The sequence below is a fragment of the Coregonus clupeaformis genome, unplaced genomic scaffold (assembly GCF_020615455.1).
Source record: "Coregonus clupeaformis isolate EN_2021a unplaced genomic scaffold, ASM2061545v1 scaf0095, whole genome shotgun sequence".
Lineage (NCBI taxonomy): Eukaryota > Metazoa > Chordata > Actinopteri > Salmoniformes > Salmonidae > Coregonus > Coregonus clupeaformis.
The window spans coordinates 58,645-80,147 of record NW_025533550.1 but is presented as its reverse complement, the minus strand read 5'-3'; the positions used below and the strand labels follow the sequence as shown (position 1 = coordinate 80,147).

At 44.4% G+C, this 21,503-nt stretch overlaps 1 protein-coding gene across 1 annotated transcript; it reads left to right on the top strand.

The window, feature by feature from the left end:
* The first annotated feature begins 196 nt into the window (after window positions 1–196).
* On the top strand, window positions 197–8,021 carry LOC123483369 (protein Wiz-like). The gene is made up of 3 exons (XM_045213299.1): window positions 197–409; window positions 3,871–4,055; window positions 7,568–8,021. Exons 1-3 carry the CDS (start codon window positions 295–297, stop codon window positions 7,769–7,771), a joined length of 504 nt encoding a protein of 167 aa, XP_045069234.1. The 5' UTR covers window positions 197–294; the 3' UTR covers window positions 7,772–8,021.
* The last annotated feature ends 13,482 nt before the right edge of the window (window positions 8,022–21,503 follow it).

The following is a 21,503-nucleotide window of genomic DNA, read 5'->3' as shown; positions in this document are numbered from 1 at the left end:
CTCCCGCTCTCACCTGCGCCAGCTCGGCGTCACCGACCTCCTGGGCAAGGCATCGGCCATCGACACGGTCCAGCAGCTGGTCAGCAGCGGTGTGCTGGCGGCCGCCGCATCGGCACCCACCCAGTAACAACACCACCACCACCAAGACCCCGTCTCAGTCTCCAGCCCCAGCCAGGTCTCCAGCTAGATCCCCCAGCTAACGCCCACCTCAGCCCCTTGGCCTCCAGCCACAACCCCAGGCCCAAGGCCAAGAAGGGCTCCACCCTGGTCTATCCCAAGCCGGAACCCCTGGAGATGGAGATGGATGTGGGGTTCTCCAGTCCGCTTGGGGGGTACAGCAGCAGTAATGGATCTCAGGGTTCTCAGAAGTGGCCCAACTCTGCTGGAAATGGCCAGTCCTTCAACTCAGGTAAGATGTGGGTCCTATCTTTTTGACCAAGTGGTATAAATTCTGTGGTTTCTAATTTGTTTGATGTCAAATTCCCTCTTCTATTTGTGTTTTTCTGTTTTACCATTGTATAACTGCACTCATAGACCATTGACCATCCATTCAGTCAAAGCAGCATAGCTAAATGCAGTGACATGTCAAGTGAATGGCGCCGGAGGAGGTGGCTGCCGTTTTACGTGCTCCTAACCAATTGTGCTATTTTGTGTGTTTTTTGCGTTGTACATAATGTTTCTGCCACCGTCTCTTATGACCGAAAGTAGCTTCTGGATATCAGAAAAGAGATTACTCGCCTCAAACTGGACGAAGATGTTTTCTTTAACGAGTCGGACGCGAAGGATTTACTCCAGATACGCGCCAGGTCCAAATCCCTGTCATTCGTATGAAGAAAAGACACCGACACAGGGGACGCAGGTCCGGATGCCTTGTGAGAATTCGTCAGTGAGTGGGTAACCCGCCTCTACCATCCGTCCTTTTGGCCAAAGTGCAATCATTGGAGAATAAACTGGATGAGCTCCGTTCAAGAATATCCTACCAACGGGACATTAAAAACTGTAATATCTTATGTTTCACGAGTCGTGGCTGAACGACTGACATGGATAATATACAGTTGGTTGGTTTTTCCATGCATCGGTAAGACAGAACCGCTGCCTCCGGTAAGACAAGGGGTGGCGGTCTGTGTCTATTTGTCAATAACAGCTGGTGCACGAAATCAAATATTAAGGAAGTCTCAAGGTTTTGCTCGCCTGAGGTAGAGTATCTCATGATAAGCTGAAGACCACACTATTTACCAAGAGAGTTTTCATCTATATTTTTTGTAGCTGTCTATTTACCACCACAACCCGATGCTGGCACTAAGACCGCACTCAACAAGCTGTATAAAGCCATAAGCAAACAAGAAAATGCTCATCCAGAGGCGGCGCTCCTAGTGGCCGGGGACTTAATGCAGGGAAACTTACATCCGTTTTACCTAATTTCTACCAGCATGGGAAAAAAAGCTCTAGACCACCTTTACTCCACACACAGAGACGCGTACAAAGCTCACCCTCCATTTGGCAAATCTGACCATAACTCTATCCTCCTGATTCCTGCTTACAAGCAAAAACTAAAGCAGGAAGTACCAGTGACTCGCTCAATACGGAAGTGGTCAGATGACGCAGATGCTAAGCTACAGGACTGTTTTGCTAGCACAGACTGGAATATGTTCCGGGACTCATCCGATGGTATTGAGGAGTATACCACATCAGTCACCAGCTTCATCAATAAGTGCATCGATGACGTTGTCCCCACAGTAACCGTCGCATATACCCCCAACCAGAAGCCATGGATTACAGGCGACATCAGCACTTAGCTAAATGGTAGAGCTGCCACTTTCAAGAAGCGGGACTTTAACCCGGACGCTTATAAGAACTCATGCAATGCCCTCAGACGAACCATCAAACAGGCAAAGCGTAAATACAGGACTAAGATTGAATCCTACTACACCGGCTCTGACGCTCGTCGGATGTGGCAGGGCTTGCAAACTATTACGGACTACAACGGGAAGCATGGCCGAGAGCTGCCCATTGACACAAGCCTACCAAACGAGCTAAATTACTTCTATGCACGCTTCAAGGCAAGCAACACAGAAGTATGCATGAGAGCACCAGCTTTTCCGGACGACTGTGTGATCACGTTAGCCGATGTGAGTAAGACCTTGAAACAGGTCAACATTCACAAGGCCGTAGGGGCCAGACGGATTACCAGGACGTGTACTCCGAGCATGCGCTGACCAACTGGCAAGTGTCTTCACTGACATTTTCAACCTGTCCCTGGCTGAGTTTGTAATACCAACATGTTTCATGCAGACCACCATAGTCTGTGTGCCCAAGAACACCAAGGTAACCTGCCTAAATGACTACCGATCCGTAGCCCTCACGTCTGTAGCCATGAAGTGCTTTGAAAGGCTGGTCATGGCTGACATCAACACCATCATCCCAGAAACCCTATACCTACTCCAATTTGCATACCACCCCAACAGATCCACAGATTACGCAATCTATTGCACTCAACACTGCCCTTTCCCACCTGGACAAGAGGAACACCTACATGAGAATGCTGTTCATTGACTACAGCTCAGCGTTCAACACCATAGTGCCCTCAAATCTCATCACTAAGCTAAGGACCCTGGGACTAAACACCTCCCTCTGCAACTGGATCCTGGACTTCCTGACGGGCCGCCCCAGGTGGTAAGGGTAGGTAACAACACATCTGCCACGCTGATCCTCAACACGGGGGCCCCCTCAGGGGTGCGTGCTTAGTCCCCTCCTGTACCCCCTGTTCACCCATGACTGTGTGGCCAAGCACGACTCCAACATCATCATTAAGTTTGCTGACGACACTGCTGTGGTAGGCCTGATCACCGACAACGATGAGACAGCCTATAGGGAGGAGGTCAGAGACCTGGCAGTGTGGTGCCAGGACAACAACCTCTCCCGCAACGTGATCAAGACAAAGGAGATGATCGTGGACTACAGGAAAAAGAAGAGGACCGAGCACGCCCTCATTCTCATCGACGGGGCTGTAGTGGAGCAGGTCGAGAGTTAAGTTCCTTGGTGTCCACATCACCAACAAACTATCATGGTCCAAACACACCAAGACAGTTGTGAAGAGGGCACGACAAGGCCTATTACCCCTCAGGAGACTGAAAAGATTTGTCATGGGTCCTCAGATCCTCAACAAGTTCTACAGCTGCACCATCGAGAGCATTCTGACTGGTTGCATCATCGCCTGGTATGGCAACTGCTCGGCCTCCGACCACAAGGCGCTACAGAGGGTAGTGCGTACGGCCCAGTACGGCTTCCTGCCATCCAGGACCTCTATACCAGGCGGTGTCAGAGGAAGGCCCTATAAATGGTAAAAGACTCCAGCCACTCTAGTCATAGACTGTTCTCTCTGCTACCGCAAGGCGAGCGGTACCGGAGTGCCAAGTCTAGTTCCAAAAGGCTTCTTAACAGCTTCTACCCCCAAGCCATAAGACTGCTGAACAGCTAATCAAATGGCTAACTGGACTCTGGACTATTTGCATTGACCCCCCTCTTTTTTTTACGCTGCTGCTACTCGCTGTTTATTATCTATGCATAGTCACTTTACCTCTACCTACATGTACATATTACCTCTACTAACCTTTACCCCCGCACATTGACTCGGTACAGGTACCCGCTGTATATGTTATTGTTATTTTATTGTTGCTCTTTTATTTTTTTACTTTAGTTTATTTAGTAAATATTTTTCTTAACTCTTATTTTTCTTAAAACTGCATTGTTGGTTAAGGGCTTGTAAGTAAGCATTTCACGTTAAGGTCTACACCTGTTGGATTCGGCGCATGTGACAAATAAAATTTGATTTGATTTTGACAAATCCTTCCCTCCCTTTCCCTTCCCCAGGTTCAGACCAGGAGCTCATGATCACCTGTGAGTTCTGCGGCCAGTTCTTTGACAGCCGCAAGGCCCTGTCCTGCCATGCCCGCTCCCACCTGCGCCAGCTGGGAGTCATGTGGTCTGTCAACGAGTCGCCCATCGACCTGCTGAGAGACATCCTGCTGAAAGAGGGCAGTGCCACCGCCACCCAGGTGAGTGTGTGTATGTGTGCGGTCCAGTTGGCCACGGAGGTCAGGTCGGGATCTCATCATGTGCTACCTACATGCTGCGGTTGTGCCCTTGAGCAAAGCACTAAGGGGCGAATCTTAACTTCTGCTTAAAGGGTAACTCTCAACCCCAATTTCAGCCTTTGCATTCAGGTGAGAAGTTGTGGGTGGGCGGAATTTGCTCACCATCAGAAATATTCATTTTGGGGATAGGTAAACGTAGTTGTACCTGATCCAAACACTTTCTCACTAAAGCATACTTACCAGAAGTCCACTGGCACGCTCTCATAATAAAATTATGTGCATCGTAAGCAAATATGGCTCTGGACAGTTAGCTCACAGTGTAATGCGCAGAGTTCCTGACATCTATTGTAAGTTCGAATCCCCGTGGGCGCAAAAATGATATTTGAAATGTGGAATCGCATTTATTGTGTTGGGAAGAAAAGTGCAACCATCACCTAGAAAATGAAGATTAGGGGTTCAATTCAATTCAACCCACATTGCAGTATTTACGCACTAGCTGTTTTTCCAATGGTCAAATTAACTCGCAGATTGGTCTTGGGTACTGTATAAAAACAGACTATTACCAGGCAACCCCTCTCACAGGTTAACTTTTTTGAATTAGAAGTGTGGGAACGAGATGAATATATATACAGTACCAGTCAAAAGTTTGGACACACCTACTCATTCCAGGGTTTTTCTTTATTTTTACTATTTTCTACATTGTAGAATAATAGTGAAGACATCAAAACTATGAAATAACACATATGGAATCATGTAGTAACCAAAAAGTGTTAAACAAATCAAAATATATTTGATATTTGAGATTCTTCAAAGTAGCCACCCTTTGCCTTGATGACAGCTTTGCACACTCTTGGCATTCTCTCAACCTGCTTCATGAGGAATGCTTTTCCAACAGTCTTGAAGGAATTCCCACATATGCTGAGCACTTGTTGGCTGCTTTTCTTTCACTCTGCAGTACAACTCATCCCAAACCATCTCAATTGGGTTAAGGTCGGGTCATCTGATGCAGCACTCCATCACTCTCCTTCTTGGTCAAATAGCCCTTACACAGCCTGGAGGTGTGTTTTGGATCATTGTACTGTTGAAAAACAAATTATAGTCCCACTAAGCACAAACCAGATGGGATGGTGTATTGCTGTAGAATGCTGTGGTAGCCATGCTGGTTAAGTGTGCCTTGAATTCTAAATAAATCACAGACAGTGTCTCCAGCAAAGCCCCCCCACACCATAACACCACCTCCTCCATGCTTCACGGTGGGAACCACACATGCAGAGATCATCCGTTCACCAACTCTGTGTCTCACAAAGACACGGCGGTTGGAACCAAGAATCTCAAATTTGGACTCATCAGACCAAAGGACTGATTTCCACCAGTCTAATGTCCATTGCTCGTGTTTCTTGGCCCAAGCAAGTCTCTTCTTCTTATTGGTGTCCTTTAGTAGTGGTTTCTTTGCAGCAATTCGATCATGAAGGCCTGATTCACGAATTCTCATCTGAACAGCTGTTGTTGAGATGTGTCTGTTACTTGACCTCTGAAGCATTTATTTGGGCTGCAATCTGAGGCTGGTAACTCTAATGAATTTATCCCCCCCACCTTGTCACAACACAACTGATTGGCTGAAACGCATTAAGAAGGAAAGAAATTCCACAAATTAACTTTTAACAAGGCACACCTGTTAACTAAAATGCTTTCCAGGTGACTACCTCATGAAGCTGCTTTGCTTTATCTTGGCCAGGTCGCAGTTGTAAATGAGAACTTGTTCTCAACTGGCTTACCTGGTTAAATAAAGGTGAAATAAAATAAAAAGGAAAGCTGGTTGAGAGAATGCCAAGAGTGTGCAAAGCTGTGATCAAGGCAAAGGGTGGCTACTTTGAAGAATCTCAAATATAAAATATATTTTGATTTGTTTAACACTTTTTGGTTACTACATGATTCTACATGTGTTATTTCATAGTTTTGATGTCTTCACTATTATTCTACAATGTAGAAAATAGTAAAAATAAAGAAAAACCCTTGAATGAGTAGGTGTATATCTGCCCTATGTGGGAGAACTCACAACCATTGAGCCATGAGTCAACTGTGTTAGCTTTTGACATGACCACCATTGTCATCTATTTCTTGTTACAATGGATGTAGCTATGAATAAAACTGTAGAATCCTCATAGCTACATGTTTTTTGTCTTCGTAAAAGCACATGGATGTGTATGAAACGGTAAGCAAAAACGTTGAATTTGGTCATATGCGGAAATGTGCCTTACTGCCTTTTTGAATTTTGTTTAAAGTCAGTAGTCTGTTCAACAAAATATATTGGCACACTTCACTGGCAAATAAGGCGCGCTGTCATCTGCTTTTATAGTTAGCCTTGAGGTGGTACCACCCAGCACATCTAGAAGGGAGTGGATTTTATACCTAACCCCTCCCTTGAGATAACAGAGGCCCCTTTAACATGGTTTCAATGGTAGAGTTGAACCACTAGGGGCAAAAAGAGCTAGATTTTCTACTAAAATACCAAAATATATAACTTTTGCAACAAACTGTCAAAATGAAGATCAGAATTGACGTGTTTCACTATAACTAAACCTAAAACATCAGGTTTTGGATGATTGTTTAGTTAAGTTGATTGTTCATATAGTCATGCATTGGTGTCAATGATAGACAAAGTATAAGTTAGGTTTCACCCCTTAACCCCCAAATCTGCTCCAGGGGTAGAGCCTGTCTTGTGTGGTGTGACAGATTAAAATAAAATTGTATTTGTCACGTGCCGAATACAACAGGTGTAGACCTTACTGTGAAATGCTTACTTATGCGAGAACTTAACCAACAATGCAGTTTTTTAAAGTAAGTAAGAAAAATTTGCTAAATAAACTATAGGAAAAATAGTAACACAAAAAAATAACAACAAGGCTATATACAAGGGCTACCGGTACCGAGTCAAAGTGCAGGGGTACGGGTTAGTTGAGGTAATATGTACATGTAGGTAGGGGTAAAGTGACTATGCATAGATGAACAGAGTAGTAGCAGTGTAAAATCAACATGTTATGTAATAACAATGAAACAATTTAGAGAGTAGCAGCGTGTGTGTTTGAGCGTCAATATGCATGTGTGTGTATGTCCGTGTGTGTTGGAGTGTCTGTGTAGTATGTGTGAGTGTGTCGTTTGAGTCCAGTGAGTGTACATCGAGCCTGTGCAAGAGAGTCAGTGCAATTTAAAAAGAAATACGAATAAAATAAGGGGTCAATGCAAATAGTCCAGTTAGCCATTTGATTAACTGTTCAGCAGTTTTATGGCTTGGGGGTAGAAGCTGTTAAGGAGCCTTTTGGTCCCAGACTTGGCGCTCCGGTACGGCTTGTAGAAAGAACAGTCTATGACTTGGGTGGCTGGAGTCTGACCATTTTTAGGGCCTTCCTCTGATTCAGGGCTGTGACAGGAAAAAACCTGTGCAAATGGATCAATAAAGATGTATTGTGTTGTAGGTCAAGAGGGAGCCAGCGTCCACTCACTCCAGTGCCAGCCCGGCCTGGGCCAATCACAGGCGGTTCTCTGAGCCTTCGTGGGCTCCCCAGGGCTCTAAGAGGACGTTCACTCCTCCACTGGACTACTCCCTCAACGACAAGCCTTCCCCTGATAAGAATGGGTCCTCCCAGTCTGGTAAACTAACAGTGCTAACGCCTGATTAAAGCCCAGTGGATCTCAGCCAGGTTATTTGTGGCAGGCAACTGTTTTCCATTGCAGCTGTGTTATATGATGGCAATTGTATTTAGCAGATGCTCTTGCCAAAGGTGACTGATCCCATTATTAGTAAAAACAAATCAAAATCAACTAGGTAACCTGCCTAGTAATTAGTGCTGAAATAGAAACGTTTATCACGTAAAAAGTTTCAACTGTCAAACTTCTGTTTTTAACCGCCATGTCCTCTTCTCTCCTTCCAGCAGGGGACGCGTGCTGCAGCTGTGTGGCTTTGACTTTGAGAACCGCACGGCGCTGGCGAGCCACGCACGGGCCCACCTCCGCCAGCTGGGGGTTAAGGAGTGGAGGGTAGAGGGTGTGAAGGCCTCCCCCATTGAGTTGCTCAGCGCCTGGATCCAGAGGCAGCCACGTAAGGCCGCGGAGATCCACCGCCAGTACCGCGACGGTGACCTCAACATCAGGTTTAAGGTGAGTGTTACATCTTCTATTACAAACTGGGTGGTTCGAGCCCTGAATGCTGATTGGCTGATAGTCGTGGTATATCAGACCGTATACCACAGGTATGACAAAACATTTATTTTTACTGCTTTAATTGCATTTGTAAACAGTTTATAATAGCAATACGGTACCTTGGGGGTTTGTGATATATGGCCAATATTCCACGGCTAAGGGCTGTGTCCAGGCACTCAGCGTTAGCGTCGTGCTTAAGAACAGCCCTTAGCCGTGGTAAATCGGCCTTATACCACACCCCCTCGGGCCTTATTGCTTAAGTATAGCGGCCATTAGGTTTGGATCTAATTGCTCTGTGGCAGTGGGGCTGCTCACACCCAGTCTTGGATTAAAAGCAAGTGACAATCACATGCCCTCAGGTGCATGACGTTTAGGCACTTTCCAGCTGCTTAGTTCTGTGGCAGGAGTGCTTCAACTCTCAGTCTCGGAGAGCAGCTGGGTTTCGTCCTCGCTTTTCCAGTAGCTGAGGCTTGGGGAGACTAGATGAGTAGACGCGTTCTCTGACCAGTTATTGATTTAAATTGAGAAGAAAAGCAGCAGATTGACATCAATAGAATAGCCGTGCTCTGTAGTTGCTAACATCCAAGTCTCTATGTGTACTGTATGCTATTTCTACAACCAATCCAGGTGAATGTAGATGATCCTGTCCAACTTAGACGAGAAACTATTTCACCAACACTTGTTTTCTTTCCCCCTTCCAGAGGAAAGCCCCGTCCCACTCTCCCGCCACAGACTCCAGGCTTCTTCCCCTCGGGAGCCCAGAGGACTGCGGCTGCGCGGGCTGCAGCTGGGGCGCAGGGCGGGCCGAGAGGTGGCCAGGGTCGCCGGGGGTGTCCAGGACAGCTCAGGGTCAAAGGTCACAGGGGAGACGGGACACTCGTCACATCACCATCATACCGTCGCTCATACGCAGTCCCAGGGGGCTAGAGGAGACTTCAACCACATACGCTCTCCTAGAGGTGAAAGATGGAACGGACGCAAACGTGCATGTACACACACACCCTATAGTCATTTCTACCTGTAAGCCCTCTGATAAAACCAACGTTGAGCTATGCTTGACTGATTTCTAAACCCCTCCCATCCTGTCTGTGCCAGGTTTTGAGCGGGCGGTCCCTAAACACACCGCCCATACGGAGGGAGCAGAGGTAGACGGCAGCTCTCAACAACCCTCCCGGTCAGGAAACATCCCTTCCCTGGTTCCCAGGCCTCCCTCCACTCCTCTGGTCAAACAAGTGGGCAAAGAGTACACCCCTCAAGTGCAGGTGAGTTGGTTGCCAAAATGCTGATAGTTCAATGTACGCTGAACTCACAGACTGCCTGAGGTCACACACTTGTAGGATTTATTATTGGCATCGTAAGAGGGTCTATGCACTACAGGTTTTGATACTTCCACAATGTTTCATAGAAAGTGGTTTAAGCACTGGTCTGTTTGTATATTCATATTAACAACCCTTCTCACTCTTGCTTTCTGTTCTATTCCATCCCTCAGGTTCTGTGAGGCAGTGTTCCATGGATCTCAGTCAGTACAGGAGGACTGGATCAGACACCTGCAGCAACACATCCTGGACCTCCGCTTCAACAAGGCCTCTCCTCCCCACCCCCTGGCCCAGAACGGCCCCTGGTCCCGGGCATCGAACCCTCAGCCATCCCCCTACCACCACCCCCCTGTCTTTCTGGCACCACTAGCTGTTTAAATGGTCCACGACAACGGCTACACTCACTGCATTTTTCTTATTACCACTCAGTTGGATTGTCTTATCTGTTGTTCATGTATTTGTTTTCTTCAAAGGACTGTTGAAGTCGGTGTACAATGTGGCAAAAACACTACTAATAAGGTGCGCGTGGGGGACTATGCGTTTGTTTATTTATTCAGCGTTGAAGAAATGACTCGGTATGAATGATAACAGCACAAAGTGGATATACTGTGTCACTAGTCTTGTCCACCAGCTGGCTCTCTCTCTAGCTGTTAGCCTGGGGACGAGGTTACTGGAGTACAGACATAGCTGTACCAGCCTCATATCAACTCTAGAGGGCCTACTTGGGCCATTTGAAGAAGTCTACTTTCAGTAACTGTACTCTTGCTGGGGTAACTTGGACATGAGGGGTCAAACAAACTAACATCCATTCATCATGTCAGTCACACCACGTAGTAGTCTAGCAATGGTTACATTCCAGATCTTTATTGTGATGTTTATTGCACATTGTTTTCATAGAAACCTAAATTCATAGTAGTCTGTATGACTTTGGATGGAATGGATTTCCATAGACTGTAGTCAGTGATGTCACTGAAGAAGTAAGGCAAAGCCTGTTCTAGCATTAAATACATTCCCCTTGTTTCAACTGTTTCAAAGCAGTGTGTTATTATAGGTTGCATTGCAAAATAGCAGGGAAGGAAGCATGTTCAGCTTTGAATTATGGTCTGAAATGTATTTCCCTAATGTACAGGAATTTGTATTTACTTTTTTATGAATTATGTTTTAAAATGTAGAAATGTTTTCTGAAGTAAAGAAATATAGACAAGGTTTTATATTTGTCTTGAATTCTTCTGTAATGAGTGGTTTGCAAGGCCGCGGAGCCAGACAGAATTCCAGGACGTGTACTCCGAGCATGCGCTGACCAGCTAGCTGGCAAGTGTCTTCACTGACATTTTCAACCTACAGTGCCTTCAGAAAGTATTCACATCCCTTGACTTTTTCCATATTTTCTTGTGTTATAGCCTGAATTTAAAATGGCCTACACACAATACCCCAGAATGTCAAAGTGGAATTATTTTTACATCATTAAAAATGAAAAGCTGAAATGTCTTGAGTCAAGTATTCAAACACTTTGTCATGGCAAGATTAAATAAGTTCAGGAGTAAAAATGTGCTTAACTAACATAAGTTGCATGGACTCACTCTGTGTGCAATAATACTGTTTTAACATGATTTTTGTAAGAATACCTCATCTCTGTACCCAACACATCTGTAATGTCCTTCATTCGAGCAGTGAATTTTAAAACACAGATTGAACCACAAAGACCAGGGAGGTTTTTTCAATGCCTCGCAAAGAAAGGCACCTATTTGTAAATGGGTAAACATTTTAAAAAGCATGGTGAAGTTTGAGCATGGTGAAGTTATTAATTACACTTTGGATGGTGTATCAATACACCCATTGACTACAAAGATATAGGCGTCCTTCCTAACTCAGTTGCCAGAGAGGAAGGAAACCGCTCAGGGATTTCACCATGAGGCCAATGGTGACTGAAACAGTTACAGAGTTTAATGGCTGTGATAGGAGAAAATTGATGATGGATCAACAACATTGTAGTTACTCCACAATACTAACCAAAATGACCGAGTGAAAAGAAGGAAGCATGTACAGAATAAAGATATTCCCAAATATGCCATCCTGTTTGCAATAAGGCACTAAAGTAAAACTGTACAAATTGTTGCAAATAAATTAACTTTATGTCCTGTATACAAAGCGTTATGTTTGGGGCAAATCCAACACATCACTGAGTACCACTCTTCATATTTTTAAGCATGGTGGTGGCTGCACCATGTTATGGGTATGCTTGTCATTGGCAAGGACTAGGTAATTTTTTTGGGATAAAAAGAAACGGAATATACCTAAGCACAAGCAAAATCCTAGAGGAAAACCTGGTTCAGTCTGCTTTCCAACAGACACTGGGAGACAAATTCACCATTCAAACACAAGGCCAAATATACACTGGAGTTGCTTACCAAGTTACAGTTTTGACTTAAATCGGCTTAAAAATCTATGGCAAGACTTGAAAATGTATGTCTAGCAATGATCAACAACCAACTTGACAGAGCATGAAGAATTAAAAAAATAATAATGTTCAAATATTGTACAATCCAGGTGTGCAAAGCTCTTAGAGACTTACCCAGAAAGTCTCACAGCTGTAATCGCCACCAAAGGTGCTTCTACAAGTAAGACTTATGTAATAGATATTTCTGTATTTCATTTTCAATAAATTTGCTAAAATTTCTAAAAACATGTTTTCACTTTGTCATTATGGGGTATTCAATCAAATATATTTACAGTATAAAGCCCTTTTTACATCCGCAGATGTCACAAAGTGCTATACAGAAACCCAGCCTAAAACCCCAAACAGCAAGCAATGCAGATGTAGAAGCACGGTGGCTAGGAAAAACTCCCTAGAAAGGCAGAAACCTAGGAAGAAACCTAGAGAGGAACCAGACTCTGAGGGGTGGCCAGTCCTCTTCTGGCTGTGCTGGGTGGAGATTATAAGAGTACATGGCCATTTAAGGCCAGATTGTTCTTCAAGATGTTCAAACGTTCATAGATGACCAACAGGGTCAAATAATAATCACAGTGTTTGTAGAGGGTGCAACAGGTCAGTACCTCAGGAGTAAATGTCAGTTGGCTTTTCATAGCCGAGCATTCAGAGATCGAGACAGCAGGTGCGGTAGAGAGAGAGAGTCGAAAACAGCAGGTTCGGGACAAGGTAGCACGTCCGGTGAACAGGTCAGTGTTCCATAGCCGTAGGCAGAACAGTTGAAACTGGAGCAGCAGCACGACCAGGTGGACTGGGGAAAGCCAGGAGTCATTAGGCCAGGTAGTCCTGAGGCATGATCCTAGTGCTCAGGTCCTCCGGGAGCGGAGGGAGAGAGAGAATTAGAGGAAGCATACTTAAATTCACACAGGACACCAGATAATAAAGGAGAATTACACCAGATTTAACAGACTGACCCTAGCCCCCCGGCACATAGACTATTGCAGCATAGACACTGGAGACTGAGACAGGGGTGAGTCGGGGGACACTGTGGCCCCGTCCGACAATACCCCCGGACAGGGCCAACCAGGCAGGATATAACCCCACCCACTTTGCCAAAGCACAGCCCCCAGACCACCAGAGGGATATCAACAGACCACCAACCTACTACCCTGAGACAAGGCTGAGTATAGCCCACGAAGATCTCCTCCACCGCATGAGCCCGAGGGGGGCGCAAAACCGGTATTGTGTGTAGATGGGTGAGAGAACATTTTTTATTTAAACCATTTTGAATTGAGGCTGTAACACAACAAAATGTGGAATAAGTCAAGGGGAATGAATACTTTCTAAAGACACTGTATGTACATAGCTACCTCTATTACCCTGTACCCCTGCACATCGGCTCGGTACTGGTACTCCTTGTATACAGTATAGCCATGTTATTTTACTCTTTATTGTTATTCGTTATTCACTGTGTATTTATTCCTCGTGTCACAATTTCTAAACATATACAGTTGAAGTCGGAAGTTTACATACACCTTAGCCAAATTCATTTAAATTCAGTTTTTCACAATTCCTGACATTTAATCCTAGTAAAAATTCCCTGTTTTAGGTCAGGATCACCACTTTATTTTAAGAATATGAAATGTCAGAATAATAGTAGAGAGAATGATTTATTTCAGCTTTTATTTATTTCATCACATTCCCAGTGGGTCAGACGTTTACATACACAATTAGTATTTGATATCATTGCCTTTAAATTGTTTAACTTGGGTCAAAAGTTTTGGGTAGCCTTCCACAAGCTTCCCACAATAAGTTGGGGGAATTGTGGCCCATTCCTCCTGACAGAGCTGGTGTAACTGAGTCAGGTTTGTAGGCCTCCTTGCTCGCACACGCTTTTTCAGTTCTGCCCACAAATGTTCTATATGATTGAGGTCAGGGCTTTGTGATGGCCACTCCAATACCTTGACTTTGTTGTCCTTAAGCCATTTTGCCACAACTTTGGAAGTATGCTTGGGGTCATTGTCCATTTGGAAGACCCATTTGTGACCAAGCTTTAACTTCCTGACTGATGTCTTGAGATGTTGCTTCAATATATCCACATAATTTTCCTTCCTCATGATGCCATCTATTTTGTGAAGTGCACCAGTCCCTCCTGCAGCAAAGCACCCCCACAGCATGATGCTGCCACCCCCGTGCTTCACGGTTGGGTGGTGATCTTCGGCTTGCAAGCGTCCCCCTTTTCCTCCAAACATAACGATGGTCATTATGGCCAAACAGTTCTATTTATGTTTCATCACACCAGAGGACATTTCTCCAAAAAGTACAATATTTGTCCCCATATGTAGTTGCAAACCGTAGTCTGGCTTTTTTATGGCCGTTTTGGAGCAGTGGCTTCTTCCTTGCTGAGCGGCCTTTCAGGTTAAGTCGATATAGGAATCGTTTTACTGTGGATATAGATACTTTTGTACCTGTTTCCTCCAGCATCTTCACAAGGTCCTTGCTGTTGTTCTGGGATTGATTTGCACATTTCGCACCAAAGTATGTTAATCTCTAGGAGACAGAAGGCGTCTCCTTCCTGAGTGGTATGACGGCTGCGTGGTCTAAACACTAAAATAACACATCCTGGATCTGAATGAATGAAATAATCTTATTAAATACTTTTTTCTTTACATAGTTGAATGTGCTGACAACAAAATCACAAAAAAATTATCAATGGAAATCAAATTTATCAACCCATGGAGGTCTGGATTTGGAGTCACCCTCAAAATTAAAGTGGAAAACCACACTACAGGCTGATCCAACTTTGATGTAATGTCCTTAAAACAAGTCAAAATGAGGCTCAGTAGTGTGTGTGGCCTCCACGTGCCTGTATGACCTCCCTACAACGCCTGGGCATGCTCCTGATGAGGTGGCGGATGGTCTCCTGAGGGATCTCCTCCCAGACCTGGACTAAAGCATCCGCCAACTCCTGGGCAGTCTGTGGTGCAACGTGGCATTGGTGGATGGAGCGAGACATGATGTCCCAGATGTGCTCAATTGGATTCAGGTCTGGGGAACGGGCGGGCCAGTCCATAGCATCAATGCCTTCCTCTTGCAGGAACTGCTGACACACTCCAGCCACATAAGGTCTAGCATTGTCTTGCATTAGGAGGAACCCAGGGCCAACTGCACCAGCATATGGTCTCACAAGGGGTCTGAGGATCTCATCTCGGTACCTAATGGCAGTCAGGCTACCTCTGGCGAGCACATGGAAATGCCACCCCACACCATGACTGACCCACCGCCAAACCGGTCATGTTGGAGGATGTTGCAGGCAGCAGAACGTTCTCCACGGCGTCTCCAGACTCTGTCACGTCTGTCACGTGCTCAGTGTGAACCTGCTTTCATCTGTGAAGAGCACAGGGCGCCAGTGACGAATTTGCCAATCTTGGTGTTCTCTGGCAAATGCCAAACGTCCTGCACGGTGTTGGGCTGTAAGCATAACCCCCACCTGTGGACGTCGGGCCCTCATACCACCCTCATGGAGTCTGTTTCTGACCGTTTGAGCAGACACATGCACATTTGTGGCCTGCTGGAGGTCATTTTGGCAGTGCTCCTCCTGCTCCTCCTTGCACAAAGGTGGAGGTAGCAGTCCTGCTGCTGGGTTGTTGCCCTCCTACGGCCTCCTCCACGTCTCCTGATGTACTGGCCTGTCTCCTGGTAGCGCCTCCATGCTCTGGACACTACGCTGACAGACACAGCAAGCCTTCTTGCCACAGCTCGCATTGATGTGCCATCCTGGATGAGCTGCACTACCTGAGCCACTTGTGTGGGTTGTAGACTCCGTCTCATGCTACCACTAGAGTGAAAGCACTGCCAGCATTCAAAAGTGACTAAAACATCAGCCAGGAAGCATAGAAACTGAGAAGTGTTCTGTGGTCACCACCTGCAAAACCAGTCCTTTATTGGGGGTGTCTTGCTAATTGCCTATAATTTCCACCTGTTGTCTATTCCATTTGCACAACAGCATGATACATTTATTGTCAATCAGTGTTGCTTCCTAAGTGGACAGTTTGATTTCACAGAAGTGTGATTGACTTGGAGTTACATTGTGTTGTTTAAGTGTTCCCTTAATTTTTTTGAGCAGTGTTTGTAAAGATGAACGTGGTACCTTCAGGCGTATGAACCAGACTTGTGGAGGTCTACAATTTTTTTTCTGAGTTCTTGGCTGATTTCTTTTTATTTTCCCATGATGTCAAGCAAAGAGGCACTGAGTTTGAAGGTAGGCCTTGAAATACATCCACAGGTACACCTCCAATTGACTCAAATTATGTAAATTAGCCCATCAGAAGCTTCTAAAGCCATGACCTCATTTTCTGGAATATTCCAAGCTGTTTAAAGGCACAGTCAACTTAGTGTATGTAAACTTCTGACCCTCTGGAATTTTCATACAGTGAATTATAAATGAAATAATCTGTCGGTAAACAATTGTTGGAAAACCTACTTGTGTCATGCACAAACTAGATGTCCTTCAATTGGTAGTCATGTCCATATAGTGTATTTGTAAAAAATAAACAAGATGTTATAGTTGACTTGGCCAAGAACAATGACCAATTCCTTAATGTCAAACCGAACCAAAATAGAACTTAAAACTTGAGTGTCATGTCATAGAGTTTGAATCCATCACAAACACTTTCTTTCACAAAACCCTCTCGAATCCAAACAATTCAAACTATAGAACCCTATCATTTTCACTCTATTCCACTTTTTCTTTCATCCAAACCTCATTGTTGTGTCTTTGGGCTTCAGTAACACATTAGACTAAGAACATCTGACAGCAACTTCATACAAATTCAGTCTGAAGCAGAGGAGGCTGGTGGGAGGCGCTATAGGAGAATGGGCTCATTGTAATGGCTGGAATGGAATGGAGTCAAAGATGTAATTTCCATATGTTTGATATGTTTGATACCGTTCCATTGATTCCATTCCAGCCATTACAATGAGCCCATCCTCCTTTAGCTCCTCCCACCAGCCTCCACTGGTCTAAAGGAATGTTGAAACGGTTCTGTGCTGATGGACAGTTCAATACATGTGCCTATAACTGTGAGACTGAGACTGTGGCTATCTGGCCTGGGTTAAAATAATATTTCAAATATTTCAAATACGTTAATCATTTCATTGAGCCTGCCTAGTGTCCCTGATGGACATGGTTAGAATTGTTGGGACTATTCCATTGGTGCCATTACCGCCAGTAAAGCTCATTAATCAAGCTCAAATAAGCCCAGCTAAAGCACTATATCAGAATTGTGCTGCCTGTGTAGATGAAGCCCAATACTATTTGAACAACACAAAGCTAGGACAGCTTCCCAGCATTGACAGTAGCAGACCCGGGTCATTCATTTAATTGCCTGTATAAATTATGTCTGGGCAGTGGCTATAGTTCTCCCTGGTGCTGCAGTCGTCCACTCCCTACTGTCTCATTAGTCTGTTGTAATGTTAATCACTAACCTGAACAGACTGCAGCGGTCTGGACCTTGAGGAATGGTTGCAGTTAAATCAGTGTTAGGTCTGCACTCAACAATCTACTTTAGATAAACCACACTTAAAAGATTGATGCTAGTTGTATTTCAGTCACATAGAGTAAAAACCAATCTACCCTAGATAAACTACACTAGACGGTTTAGAATGAAGATCAATGATAGTTTTATTTCAGCCATATAGAGTAAAAATCTATGTACCACAGATGAACTACTACTCTAGAGGTTTTAGCATAAAAGATCAATGATACTTCTGTATCAGTCAAATAGGGTAAGAAAATAACTAATATTCAGGCTTTTTTTTACTTTGCTAGTGGAATAGACTTGCAGGTAAAATAGGTTATGTTGGTACAATATGAGTTTCTCTAAGATGTTTGACAGTTATTTTTGTTTAGAAATATTATCCTTATTCAAAATGGATCAATTCCCAATTAGCTGCTAAACAAATGTAAATGAGCATCTTTACTCACGGCTGGACTATCCTAAAATAGGCTACATGACGTATCTCAAGTACGTTATATAGATGCTGATTGGCCTCTTTGTGGTATATTGAGTGACGAGAAGAGACCACATCATTGAGTCAGAGGGCTTATAGGAGTAGAGTGAGGGAGGGAGGGGGAGAGAGAACATGATCACTGCCAGGCTTATAGAGCTCGACATAGTGTCTGTGTGTCTGTGTGTCTGTCTATTCTAAACACTGGGCCTCTCTCTGGAATCAATCTATCACGCTTCTGTCCCAGTCTCCTCTCTGTTTCCATCCTCTCTCCTCCACCAGACATTACGGACGTATTGATGGTCCCTGAGGAACCATTCAACCACCCTCGCTGATCCACTTCCAGCCCACTTTTAAAGCCTGCTAATTCCATATTCCTGGATCCCATTCTGTTAATTCCATATTGACCCTATACGTTTATTACACTCCCTGAGCTGGGAGAGTGCCCTGTCTGTCTGTCTGTCTGTCTAAGGCAGCCGGTAGATTACTCATGTTGGTCCGTCTTTCTGTCTGGAGTGGACATAGTCATTACTGGACAGATGAGGTAGAGCAGTAGAGCCAATGGTCGGCCCAATTGATGCCTGATGACCCAATAATGAGAAGAGGAGCCCTTTTCAAAGGGACCTGCTCGTTTTAAGTGAGAATGCAGCCTCGATCCCCTCCTGAAAAGAGATGATTGGAACACAGCCTAATCTCCTCAAAAGAGATGATCGATGAGACAGTTTGTAGATGTACTGTCTGTATCCAGAGCTGGATGAGTTGGATGTTCCAAAGAAGTCCTGCTTGTTTCAAGTGAGAACCCAGCCCTCACCTAACCTCCTCAAAATATAGTTTCTAGACGTATTCAAGGACTGGAGCAGTTGGATTATGACTTGAATGTCCTACTATGAGCTGGATATTCTACTTCTCATATCATCCTGAGTTTATAGCTGTGTTTTATGTGTTTTACACTGATGATGGTCCATCTTGGATACTGTAGTCTGTACCAATTAGTGAAAAGGCTCAGCATGTTAAGTCTACTATGATCAAACAGACTATAGGCCTGTTTAAAAGATAAATGACTGTGGTAGCCCTACTCCATTCACCGGCCACCTGCCTTTGATCTGGCAGAAGTGATGACACAGTCCTTTATATAAATATCTAGAGGAGACATTATGTGATATGTGTCACTATTTTTAGCTACCATATCAAGTATGAGTTTGTGTTGATGCCTAGTGAGCTGTACTGGATCGTGTTCAGAAGGGCACACCATAGCAAAGCGCTTTGCAACAGAAACAAAAATCTGTGCTTCTTATTGGACAAGTTCTTGTAATACCTTCCGTTTCACTCCATTTCAAAACGTTTTCTCCTTACTGAACACGACCCTGGACTCTATGAATTCACACGGTCAGTTGATCTTCTAGAACAAGGGTGTCAAACTCATTCCATGCAGGGTCTAGTGTTTGCAGGTTTTTGGTCTTTCCTTTCAAGTAAGACCTAGACAACCAGGTGAGGGGAGTTCTTTACTAATTAGTGACCTTAATTCATCAATCAAGTACAAGGGAGGAGAGAAATCCCGCAGACACTCGGCCCTCCGTGGAATGCGTTTGAAACGTGTTCTAGAAACTCTGTGGCACTCAATCTTATAGAGCAGTGGTATTCAACTCTTGCCCTACGAGGTCCGGAGCCTGCTGGTTTTCTGTTCTACCTGATAATGAATTGCACACACCTGGTGTCCCAGGTCTAAATCAGTCTCTGATTAGAGGGGAACAATTAAAAAATGCAGTGGAACTGGCTTTGAGGTCCAGAGTTGAGTTTGAGGGCTATAGAGTCATCTTTCCTTTCTCCTTTGTGAAAAAAAAGGACTCCATGGAAAGAGTGTAGTGGGTGTACCAAGTTGTCAATTGTGTGACAATGCTGCTGTGGGATACATTTCGAAGTATCCGTTATTTCCCTTCCCCTTCTCATTTTGGCCATGACACAGTACTTTAACTGAAACCTTAGATATGTCTTCAATAGATGATTCATATAGATACTCAGTGACTTGGCAGATGACATGGTTTTCTCACAAGGCTTGTGGCTTCGCAATCAGTGTTCGCAAAGGACCGATTTTCTCAGACTGTGGAACAGTGGACTGTGTGTGTGTGTGTGTGTGTGTGTGTGTGGGTTGTGTTTTTCCATATAGTCTTGTAGAAACCGAACCTCTCTTGTCACACAGGGGAAGATGTAAAACAGGGGGAATCTCATCATCTAAAACTATTGAGGTTGAAATCACATTGTTAGTTTGTTTTGTGCTCGTCGGCTTTTCTTGCAGTGTTATACATAACAGACTGTCATTTGTCTACATGAAAGTGAATGCAGTACAGTTGCATTACAGAATACAATACTGTTTCAGTCAGTGTGTACCCAGCCAGTCAGCAACATATACCGTAGGGCTATGTGCACTAGTCAAATCAAATCAAAGTTTATTGGTCACGTACACAGATTTGCAGGTGTTATAGCAGGTGCAGCAAAATGCTTATGTTACTAGCTCCAACAGTGCAGTAGAATATCTAGCAAATACAATACAATATACAACATTGAAACATGAAATCAAGAAATGTCAGAACGAGTCCAATTAACAATCCAAAGTAGATATATTAGAGTCTACAGTAAGTAGTTAAGTAATCTCCGCCATGTTTGTAAGACGGGCCAAGGTCCTTGTCTGATGGCTTCAGCATTTCATCAGCAGGACGGTTGTGACCATAGAAATAGAATGAATAGAACGGGCTTGGAAGCTATAACCCTGGTAATTTGACTAGTAAACTCATGTGTACACTCGCAATGGCTGCCTGGTATTGTGATGCAATAATTTCCATGGTATTTTGGATTGCCATGGTAATGTAGAATGTATTATTTATAATGTCAGTTGAGTTGACACAACAAATCACAGCACAGATTGAAAAGTACACGTCCTGCTTTTACTACCTGGCATGGGTACACTCAAAATGGCTGCCAGTCCACTCATTATGCCACAATTGACTTGAATGGAGACATCCTTTCTATTCATTCTATTTCTATGGTTGTGAGTGGGTCATCTCTGTATGTTCCTAGACTGTATGTAGCCTGATCCCAGATCTGTTTGTACTGTCTGGTCAACTCCTATGGCCATTGGTGTGACAGTACAAACAGATCTGGGACCAGGCTATAGGTCATAATGAGGTCATGATAGGGTCACCATGCAGAATGCCTTCTGCCTCTCAGGTTACCTGAACTGATGGTTCTCTGCTGCGTCTGGAATCTACTGACACTGGACCCCATAGTGGGGCGAGGGCCATACCCTACCCAGGGGGCCATGCTGTGCTGCTGGGGACATCAGTATCAGGTTCATCCATCATAATTAATGATGACCATGACATATTAATGTACATTAAGACATATCAGACCTCGTCCTTCATATGGTGAGAACGCAGATGTCTTGTTCCTGTGGTCAGTAACAGC